The sequence below is a fragment of the Gnatocerus cornutus genome, chromosome 2, assembly GCF_029298725.1.
Source record: "Gnatocerus cornutus isolate USDA-ARS CGAHR chromosome 2, icGnaCorn1.1, whole genome shotgun sequence".
Classification (NCBI taxonomy): Eukaryota; Metazoa; Arthropoda; class Insecta; order Coleoptera; family Tenebrionidae; genus Gnatocerus; species Gnatocerus cornutus.
The window spans coordinates 16,595,407-16,605,670 of NC_142234.1; the positions used below are offsets into that span (position 1 = coordinate 16,595,407).

The 10,264-nt window shown below is 36.0% G+C and overlaps 3 protein-coding genes across 4 annotated transcripts; 1 reads left to right on the top strand and 2 right to left on the bottom strand.

The window, feature by feature from the left end:
- Window positions 1-91: 91 nt before the first annotated feature.
- Window positions 92-2,851, bottom strand: ida (anaphase promoting complex subunit 5 ida). The gene is made up of 6 exons (XM_088029899.1): window positions 2,533-2,851; window positions 2,166-2,483; window positions 1,954-2,116; window positions 1,735-1,894; window positions 1,508-1,689; window positions 92-1,456 (listed from the first exon to the last, which is right to left on the bottom strand). The coding sequence occupies exons 1-6, from the start codon at window positions 2,645-2,647 to the stop codon at window positions 127-129; spliced, it is 2,268 nt and encodes a 755-aa protein (XP_087886025.1). The 5' UTR covers window positions 2,648-2,851; the 3' UTR covers window positions 92-126.
- Window position 2,852: 1 nt separating this feature from the next.
- Window positions 2,853-3,547, top strand: LOC148179560 (U6 snRNA-associated Sm-like protein LSm2). The gene is made up of 4 exons (XM_088029902.1): window positions 2,853-2,979; window positions 3,030-3,097; window positions 3,146-3,236; window positions 3,287-3,547. Exons 1-4 carry the CDS (start codon window positions 2,977-2,979, stop codon window positions 3,410-3,412), a joined length of 288 nt encoding a protein of 95 aa, XP_087886028.1. The 5' UTR covers window positions 2,853-2,976; the 3' UTR covers window positions 3,413-3,547.
- Window positions 3,548-3,600: 53 nt separating this feature from the next.
- On the bottom strand, window positions 3,601-10,020 carry Lmx1a (LIM homeobox transcription factor 1 alpha). Of its 2 annotated transcripts, none has more exons than XM_088029901.1 (5): window positions 9,800-10,020; window positions 5,399-5,597; window positions 4,601-4,954; window positions 4,308-4,516; window positions 3,601-4,119 (listed from the first exon to the last, which is right to left on the bottom strand). In XM_088029901.1, exons 1-5 carry the CDS (start codon window positions 9,888-9,890, stop codon window positions 3,884-3,886), a joined length of 1,089 nt encoding a protein of 362 aa, XP_087886027.1. In that variant the 5' UTR covers window positions 9,891-10,020; the 3' UTR covers window positions 3,601-3,883. The 2 variants fall into 2 exon arrangements, with proteins under 2 accessions (XP_087886027.1, XP_087886026.1); XM_088029900.1 differs by having other exon boundaries at window positions 4,230-4,516.
- Window positions 10,021-10,264: the final 244 nt, after the last annotated feature.

Consider the following 10,264-nt stretch of genomic DNA (forward strand, 5'->3'; position numbering starts at 1 on the left):
ACCAAAAAGAAATTTTATTTCGTGTATGCCAATCAAATGAGGCTAAATTGAGATATATGGCTCGGAATGAGAGGATGACATAATGACTCAATTAACGTTTTAATTCCATTTCTTTATTTACAGAAATTACAAAAACTTTACCAAAGTGTAATGGTTCTTCGTCGTTCGTTCTTCATCCATCAATCGAAACTCCAACGCGCATTTATTGCGTTCGCTACGCATTTCTATGGAGTGGTACAGTTGCGCTTGTAGAAACAAAACATCTTTGACTCTAGAATAAGCTTCGACAATTCTAAAATCTGCCTTGACTCGCTCCAACATCTCAACCGCGTTCAAAATCTCCTTTTTTCGTTCGTGCGGCGACAACTGGTGAGAATGAGCAACCAGACATTTGATGTACAACAAGAGAGCTCTAGCTCTGTCAAAATTCCCTCCATGAGCCAAGATCTGGACCAAGCATCGCTCTAAAACTCTGAGCGCTTGAGTTACCATCCCTAAATTTAACTGAATATTGGCAATGTGCAGATGAATTATCGCCGAGTGATAGTCCAGATTGTACTTTTTCGTTTCAATTAGACAATTATTGAGTAAAGTTATAATTCCTGGGGAAACTTTATCAGGGAAGGAGCTCGAGAATTGTATTTCAGCCAAGAGAATTTTCGCTCTCACGTAATAAAGAATTTTCAGTTTGTGCTTATTGTTGTCTTCGTATTTGCTGAGTAAAGTATCAACGTATCTGTGTGCTTCCACGTAGTCTTGTTTGTAGTAGTACAGTTCTGCCAACCTCAAGTAACCTTCCTTCTTATTGACAACTAGGATTTTCTGAGCTGCTGCTTCAGCTTCACTCCAGTTCTCATGATACATTGATCTGAGAAAAACGAACAAATTTTCGCAAAGCATCCAAATATGAGAGTTCGGCTCGTTTGGAAACTTCTCCTTGGCAAAAGTCAACACAGTGTGGACTAGACTGTAGTTACCTTGCATTAGTAAATGATTGGCAACGTTGCAAACTGCCAGACAGTAAGCTTCACAGTAAACAACTTTACTGTCGTTACTGTTATCAATATTTAGATAAAACAACAACTGACTCCAAAGAACGGACATTTCTACTTTTCCAAAGAACTGCCATAAAGCTGCTTTGACAGCGTAACTGTTCGGTATCAAGTCTTTTAGACTGAGTTGGCAGTTAATGAGATCACCCTTTATTAAAGTTTCGAAGATTTGATTAGGATGGCTCGATATTAAACAAGCGTATTGTACGAAAGTTTGGATGCCGAGAGACGCAGTGTAGGAAAGATTTAACTCGAAGCTCTTAGATACCGAGTGTTCAATAAGTTTGTCTTTGTTGATCGGAGTGAGGCGGTAGAGCCAACACAACGCGTGCTGGAGGCAGACGTTGTCGTTAGCTGCTTGGGAGATCTTTATCGCTTCTTTTAGTGAAGCTAAGGCTTCCTCCCTGATAAATTCTTATCAATTAACTGAGAAATTTTTTAAATATGGTACATACTTGTGGCCGAAATGGTAATGCAGAATCGCCAGGTTGAGTGCTGCAAATCTGTAGACTTTATTGCGATCTTCTGAAGACATTTTGGTGTCCGGTAAAGTGCTCCTGTCGAAACACATGTAGAGGCTATCAATGGCTCCACAGAATTCTTTCACTCTTAAGTAATTTAAGTATGAAAGGAAATGCTGCAATTGAGATTAGAGGCGTTTTGAAACAAGTTTAGAGCTTACCGCTTCTGATAATGTGGGGTTTGATTTAAGCAAATTTGAGATTCTATTCTGTAGCTCTCGCGGGGGTAAAGCCTTCTCTTCATTGTTTGTCAGGAGGGCTGCTTGAGTTGCGATAAAGAGTTCCGCTTGGCGTCTAGACCACTGGTCTCTGTTTGCGCTCCTATAAATTTTTTCGTCATTTTAAAAGGGTTTGTATTAAATTTAAAAAATCTACTGTACCAATCATTTGGACTTATGACTTTATTGGCCTCTGCGGATTGACTGGATGCCTTCAGACTTTTTTGCCAATCCTCATAATACTTCTTGAAAGTCAAGAAAACGCGTGTGACTTCAGAATAAGTCAATTTATCAAAATTAACAATCAATCTTCTTAAGTAGAAACCTGAGAAAAATAATTCAATTCTACCACCCAATAAAAAGCCTAGACATACCAATTATACTACTTTTGCTCACAAAACAATTTGGTTCAAGTCCTGTGCTTATGCTATCATTGAAACTCATCATAATCCTATTTAAACTATCAATAATATCCAGCATAGGACCGGCCCCATTCTTTGTGTACAAATTTAAAAGAGTCTCATTGAAAGACTCAATGACGCTCTCATGTACTGTGTATTTTGTAGACACTAAAATTGCATTAAGTTCAGTTAGTGACAAGTCAGGACTTTGTAACAGTTTTAGTATTAAAACGCAGAAGTCTCGTCGGTACCGAGCTTTAAGAACGCCATCCACCTCGGTGTTAAACTTATCTAAAAACAAGAGATTTGACTATGAAAATTGTAAATCCAGGGGGCTCACCTGAATCACGAAAATTACAGTAGTCCCGAATTAGAATAGCCACAGTGAGTTTGTGAGGAGTTATTGTCTCAATATTCGACTTTTTAGTTGGTATGGTTTCACTATGTGTGGTCATTTTGCAGATTAGCGTTTCGGGTTTTGAATATTTGAGGTTAGGTTCATGTCAGTTTTGACATTGCCGGATAAACAAGGTTTGTCGGTAAAGCAGAGATTGTGGTAACAATTTTCCTGATTTTTAATTAAAGAAGAACTCCAATTAAAATTAAAAAAGTAAAAAAACACTAAATTCGACCGAATTTGCTATTTAAAAAACAGTTTGTGACCAGTTTTGTTAAAAAAGTGTTGAAAAAAAACAAAATTACAGGTGCCGGTAATACAGGAATTTAACCATCCTTTACCGGCGCTTTTTAACCTAAAAGTGCTTACTGTTATCTCAGCATAAAAATGGTATTTATTCTTGTTTTAAATAACAAAACTTTTAATTTCTTGCTTTCCAGTTGTTCTATTCGTTTTTTAAGACCCTGGTGGGCAAGGACGTGGTGGTAGAACTAAAAAACGATCTGAGGTTAGTTACGGCATAGCTTCCTAAAAACCGCTTATAATTGTTTTTTAGCATTTGTGGGACTCTTCACTCCGTTGATCAGTATCTTAACATTAAATTGACTGATATTAGTGTTACAGATACAGAGAAATACCCTCATATGGTAAGATAAAAGTAACACTACTGACTACTGTATGAATGTTTTTTATTTAGCTTTCAGTGAAAAACTGTTTTATTCGTGGCTCTGTTGTTCGTTACGTACAACTTCCAGCAGACGAAGTCGACACGCAACTTCTTCAGGACTCGGCGCGGAAAGAAGCCACAGCCCCAACTAGATAAATTTCTCTTAAGGTGTAAAACTATGAATAATTTCTATGAAATCATATTTGTATCATGATTTGTAACTACTGAATTGTAGTTCCAACATTATTTGTAATAAACATTTGTTATATAAGGAATTTGGGACTAAAATGATACAGTGTATCTATTTATTATTTATTTAAAATATACATAATAAAATCTAGGCAATATTTAATACTATACTTGGCATAAATATATCATCACAATCAATAATTCGACTCAGGAGATTTATCTACTTAATTACTTAACATATTATGTACATTTAAAGGGCAAAATAAATAAATTATAAAAATTAATAAAATCAACAAAATATAAGGTATCTACCACTGACTAGTAATGTTGAGCTTAAGATGGCACTTAGCAACAATTTTCATGGTGTATTTGGTTTTAAAATCAATAAAAATAAACTTTTGATATATTAACAAAAAACAAAGAGAACAACTTAGATTTCTATTGTTCTGTACTAAAATAAGAATTCTGCATGAGGTAGAGCTTATCAATTGGATTCGCTATCGAGCCAGAAGGCGGAACAGTATCGTGTTGATGTGAATGTGAAGACTGAAGTTCTAAATTTTGCAACGACAAGGTGTCTGATGTTGCTTCGTCTAAATGATCGAAGTTCGTACTGTCGTCTAGAGAGATGTCAGAACTGCAGAAACTTTCACCGGAATGTGCTGGATAAGCATCTGGAAGAGAAGAAACGAGAATAAGAGATATTTCGAGGAGTAGCAACTGTTATTCTTTGAGTAATGAGGACAGGTGGAGGCAAAGCTAACATCTAACACTAAATATTTACCATCTGGAGAATACGGAATGTTGGGGTTGAGCGGTTGACTGGAACTAGGAAAATGGGAATCACTCAGACTTCCCATACCCAAAAAGTGTCCATGATCGCTTGACGGTGACTCTTGTTTGATAATTTTGTCGTCTTTGTCTCCTTTTTCTTTATCTCCAGGCGACTTTCCATCGTCTTGCTTCGCTTTTCGTTGAATTTTCTTCATTTTAGCTCTCTGGTTTTGGAACCACACTTGCACAACTCTGACGCTTAGACCCGTTTCCTTGGCTAGCGCTTCTCTCACTTTTCTGCAAAAAGAAAGTAAAAAGTTAAAATTATCCCGGCGCATCCACCATTCTTGCATGTTAAATTTGGGCGTGAATTCTTCTTACCTGCATGGTTTGGGGCTAACTTCGAACGATGCTTTGAACTGGCGTCTCTGGGCTGAAGTAAGAATAGTCCTCGGTCTTTTAGGCCCCCTTCGGCCATCTCTAGGTCTGCTGTTTTCGTCCAACATGTCGTCGTCTCCTGAACTAGCTTGCTGCATCAGGTACATCTCTTTTTCGAAGTCTTGTCGACAAAACAGTTGACCTGCTCTGAGCACGAACTGTTCGCCTTTTTGCAGAGGCTGACAACACACCACGCATACGAAACAGGGCAGATGAAAGACGTGCTGCTGCGCTCTCATTACCATTTCGTGAGGGAGAAGACGGTCGCCGCATCTTGAACATTTAACCCCGAATATCCTGAAAAAAGGGATCTTTTAAAGGAAAAAAGTTAGCTTGAGAATTGTAAAACGTTATATCTTTTCATTACCAATACTAAAAAGAAAAGAATTTATTTCCGCTCTAGTTCTTCGAGGTAGACTAAATTAAAAACAATAACGCGGCTTTACACGGTTCCTCGTTTCTATCTCGCGAAAGAAATTCAAATATAATTCTCCGTTTGAACACGCATCCAACATCAAAAGGCGAAGCGTTGTGTACAAGTGGAACCCCACGGATTCCTAACAAAGCACCATGAATGGTGCAAGGGTTTTATTGGATTCGCTTCGCCGCCTTCCAAAACTCATATCGCCCGTGAATAAAAGCGAATATATAAGAAACGACGCGGGAAAAAATGCACGCTTCGTTTCTAAAAAATGAAGTCTTCCGCACATTAACGGATGTTGTGTTTCGATTTTTGCTTACCTATCGTAGTCAGCCTTACAGTAGAGTTTTGTGTTCCTGGTATAGCAGGAATGGGCGAGTTGGACGCCGCAGATGCTACAAGTGAGGCAGTGCTCGTGCCAGCTTGCGTCTGCGACCCGCATCAGGTACCGATCGTGGATTTTCTGCCCACAACCCTCACACATTTCATAAGTTTTTTCACATTTTATTAGTCTACCATCTGCAACAAAATATAAGGGAATTGAATACGGCGAGCTTGGAAATGGAAAAAGAAAACGAACACAATTTCCAATCAGAGAGGAGAGAAAAAACTAAGTTCAATATTTGCATATTTTTAAACTATTCGTACACACATAAAATTGTGGCAACAGGCCAGGGATGAAAAATTTAAATTACATCCACATACTTTGTGAACTACTAGCATCGAAATACTTTCCACAAAGTGTAGATAACAAGTGTGAAATTATATATGTATATCATAACGAAATATGAGCTTTTCAATGACTAAATATAATTTTATTATTTGTGACAAATGTCTGGATTTTCACAATTTTTATAAAGAAGCAAAAATTATTTAACCAATTACACATGTGTGCAGAAACGATTGTTTTCTCAGATCTCATAATTCCACCAAAAAAATGAATCTGATAAACGAGCAAATAATAATAAATTTAATATCATAATATTGCGTACACGAATGATAAAATGGGTAAATCGATCAAAAATGACAAGACGGAGAAGTTAATCACGCTTTGTTCATTTGATAAGCTTGATGGGTATGTGTAGGTTAAATAATTAATCTTTTCTTTATATGAACTGGGAGACCAAATACGCATTGAAATATAGGCCACACAAGGCGGTACCTAACATCTTAATAATAAATTTAAACGTTGGCGTGTCAGGAAATTAGAAAATCGGTAAGTGGGTTCCTTTATGCTCTAGATGTCTTAATTAAATCGGACAATTCTATTTCTAGTTATCATAAAAGAAAATAAATCAATGGAGCTGTTTGTTTTGCGTTTACCAAATTCCATGTAAAATCAATTAGAAGCTTTCGCATTTAAAAGTAAATTAAGCGTGGAATTCATTTCGATTCGCTTATGAGAGTTTTTATATATCCTAGTTCAAAACAGAGAATAGCTTTAGAATAGCTGAATGCCTTTTAGATTTTTGGCATAAACAAAAGCGCTATCCGTTTGACAATCGCATTTATTGGAAACAGGTATATCACATAAATTGGTTGCAATAAAATATGAAGCTCAATGTTTATTTAGCGGGACGTCTGTGCTGTGTGTTTTGCGGTAACAACCACACAGAACAAACATTCCGCTAAATAAAATGGTTATAGCTTTTTGAACAGCAATTTCAGCATCAAACTAAAATTCATAGCGAACTTAATTGCGTTACATATTAATGCCTATAAACTTTGTGCCGCTATAAATTTTAATTTTGGCCGCTTTGCTAATAACAACACACTAAGCTGTAGTTTTTCTGGTACCAAATGTGCATCATATAAATTCATATTAACTTTTGTTACAATAGCACAGTAGGTACGAATATCTAGCGTCATTTTTACTAAGCTTAAGTTAGGATTAACGGGAAAGCTTAACGGGAAGCAGTATACAACGTGTAAATATGGTTGGTGGTTTGTTATCAATGTTTATAGTTAAAGGCATTATCCTGGATTAAAGTTAGGCCGAGGATTGGATAGCTGGCGGGATGATAATAATATGTTAAGGATTATTGGGTTTCTAAATTCCTACAAATTTATTTTAGGCATCTAAAACAGTTTGATCAAAGTTTTTTGAGGGAAAAGCTCTAAAAGCGTTGTCAGAGTTGGGTTTAAAATGCAACTTTTCTGTTTCTTTAAAGACCTAAAAAAGTGGTATAGCAATGTACTACTGCTTTTCTATAAAGTTTTGTAATTAGTAAAGTAAGTGTCTATTTTTCTGAAACTACGACAGATAGAAAGATCTCGCGCTTTTGTTTCTTAGAATCCGCTCTTAGATATCCAAAATTCGATAATCGTTTTTTTTTTCGAAAAAAAATATTTTCGACTTAAACGAAACGACGAAAAAATTTAAATTTTTCGTTTTTTCACCGCCTCTTGTAAACCACTTGTCTTACCGATGTGAAATTTGGTCAGATGATAAAGTTTAAAACTGCTCTTTTCGATTGATGTATACTTTAAGGGCATTAAACGCTGTTTTCGCTCTGAAAAGGTTCTTTAAAAATTACCTGGAAACCCCTCTGAACATAATATCTAGTTTACTTGTAGAGCAAACTTTAATTATTAGTTTTCATTTTACGCAAAATTCTACGCGGAATTGTTTTCTTTTTTTCCGTACGTTAACAAATAAGTGAGTTATGGTCCATAAAAATTTCAGGTTGTCGCTAAAAGTCCAAAATTTTGAAGGCCCTTAATGTATGAATGAAATATAAATTTACATCGGTCAATACCTCGCTTACTTTTGGAATAAAACTAAGTCATAGTGTACTTATTTAACGCAGAATTCAACGCAGATTCCAAATTCATATTCACAATAGACGTACGTCAATAAATAACTGAGTTGTGGTCGATTCAAATTAGGTATAGATAGTTTTTATTTTAGAGAGTTTCAATGCTTAAATTTTTCGAAACTAAAATTGAACTTTTAATTGTTTGACTCCTCCATGTAAACTAATCTAGTTTATTTGTAAAGCAAAGTTATTAGTGCTCATTTTACACAGAATTTTACGCAAAATCCAAAACTGTGCTAATAACTAAAATGGAAACGATTGAAATTTCGCGTAGTCGCAAAACGACAAAATTTTTGAAGCACCGGAATTTGAAGCACCGGAGTCTATTTCTTCGGTACGACGATGAATGGAAATCTGCGGTTTTGTCATCGTTTTTCTGGCACGTTTGTTGCTAAAATGCGTTGCATATGTTGAATTCAAAAACGTATTTTTTTCGAAAAAACTTTTTGTTGCAAATTTTAATCGATCTTGTTTGTGGAGCAAATTCAAGTTATTGCTACTTATTTTATGGTTTAATATAGGCAAAACAAAAATTTGTGTATTGAAAAAGTAATTTTGATTCGATTACATATTGATTTATTTCATGAAATGTGTTTCTAGTGGAAGATATTAATTTGCACTCTAAACAGGCCATCAAAAATTGGCACCAAAGACGTGAATTTTATAATTTTCTGATAGATCAATAAATTTCAAAATTTTTATCTGAAATTATAATATGATATGAAGATAACAATTACTAGCAAACCAATCAGGCAGAAAAGAAATATTAAATATTTGCTGATGAAATTTATCTACGAATTGTAAACAAAAGCAGTTAACTCAGAATTAATAATTCGTTGGAGCTTTTATCTACCTATGCATAAACATTTCTGGAGTTAGCGTGGGCAAAATTTATTGTGTGACAAAAATTTCGTTCAGATTCTAATGATGCAGGATACAGAAAGTTTAAAGTACAGGCTTTTTTAAATAAAAACAAAGAATTTTTCCAACTTAAAATTGAGCGATGTTATTCGTAAAAGCCAAACTTTAAAAGACAGTACAGCTATGTAGTCTTAATTAGGAATATAGTTCTAAAATATAAAAATACATAATATAAAGATGAAGCCATAAATACCTTTCTGCCAAAATCCTGATTAGGCTGCAGATATTTTGAATACACATGGTTTAGGTATCTTTTATAATTGTGTTTATCTAATGTTAAATGTTTCTCAAGACAAGACAGATGAGATTCCACCTGAGAATTATATGAAAAGTTATAACCGCAAACAAACTTGAGATTTAAAAGTTTTAATGGGGTAGTAAAATTCAACGAACTGTCATATCACAAATAACAGGTTGGCAAACGGCATTGTAAATTAAATTAATTGGAGATTCGCAACAATTGTACCCATATAGCGATTAGAAATAATTTTATATCAGCTTTTTTGTATGTTTAGGAATACTCCATCAACGAACATTTATTACTATTACACAATTTAAATTTTGGCGTTCCTGAGTTAATTTTGGTGGATGTCACACACATTTTGCATTTGCTCTTGCAAATCTGCGGTGCTTTACACCAGTTCCTTGTAAGGATCGCGAATGGAAGCCGCTTGCAAATATTGATATAGCTAAAAGCTTGTCGGGTTAAGGTTAGGAACCCCGGAAACCGGACTAATGACTGAATCTCGTCTCCGGCGGAAGGCGAGACATCAGCAAAAGTGCTTGGAACAACGAAAACGTTTTCTGGTTTGGCATAATGAATCGTCGAGGTGATTAGCGGTGCACTGAAGATTACATTAGAGGGAACCACAAGCACTTATGCGCCATCATACGCCCGATTAGACGTCTATCCAGCCATGAGTCCTGCTCTGTTCTCATCCTCTCTCATTTTTCAGTTTTTATTTTTCACGGATGTTTTACCTGTTCGTCCGTTGCAGTCAGGTCCATTCAAAGGGTTGTGATCTGGTAACATTGCCGGGGTAAGATTGATGTTAGGGTAAAATTCCAACATTTTGATGGTTGTTGAAGACACAACACTCACGCACTTTTGGGTTGGCGGTTTTTACGTGTGTAACAACAGCATCGAAAGTATATGGTTTTGCAGCGACGCAAAGTTCACTACTGTCTCTTTACTATAGATTGTCACTGATAGAATAAGTCGGGGATGGGAAAGTCCCTCCCTTTAGGGGTTCGGAAGACGTCGGGCGTCCCGACATTTTCCTCATGACGAAGCCACGCCTTTTCAGCAAAATTTTCAGAGGGGAGGAGTTTAGAGATAGGGTAGGGATGCAAAAACCGGTCTCTCACCAACAGCCTGCGCAGGACCAATATCCCCACCAACTATATCGAATCATCGGAAGGAGAATCCGACTTTATCTTATCTCT

Coding starts and splice junctions, on each gene's coding strand:
- ida (XM_088029899.1), bottom strand. CDS start 2,647: ATGACCACACATAGTGAAACCATACCAACTAAAAAGTCGAATATTGAG. Junction 2,117..2,165: donor GAGCAAAAGTAGTATAATTG/GTATGTCTAGGC, acceptor TATTTTTCTCAG/GTTTCTACTTAAGAAGATTG. Junction 1,895..1,953: donor GTCATAAGTCCAAATGATTG/GTACAGTAGATT, acceptor AAAAATTTATAG/GAGCGCAAACAGAGACCAGT.
- LOC148179560 (XM_088029902.1), top strand. Junction 3,098..3,145: donor GAACTAAAAAACGATCTGAG/GTTAGTTACGGC, acceptor ATTGTTTTTTAG/CATTTGTGGGACTCTTCACT. Junction 3,237..3,286: donor CAGAGAAATACCCTCATATG/GTAAGATAAAAG, acceptor TTTTTTATTTAG/CTTTCAGTGAAAAACTGTTT.
- Lmx1a (XM_088029900.1), bottom strand. CDS start 9,890: ATGTTGGAATTTTACCCTAACATCAATCTTACCCCGGCAATGTTACCA. Junction 5,598..9,799: donor TGACTGCAACGGACGAACAG/GTAAAACATCCG, acceptor ATTTTGTTGCAG/ATGGTAGACTAATAAAATGT. Junction 4,955..5,398: donor TGTAAGGCTGACTACGATAG/GTAAGCAAAAAT, acceptor CCCTTTTTTCAG/GATATTCGGGGTTAAATGTT.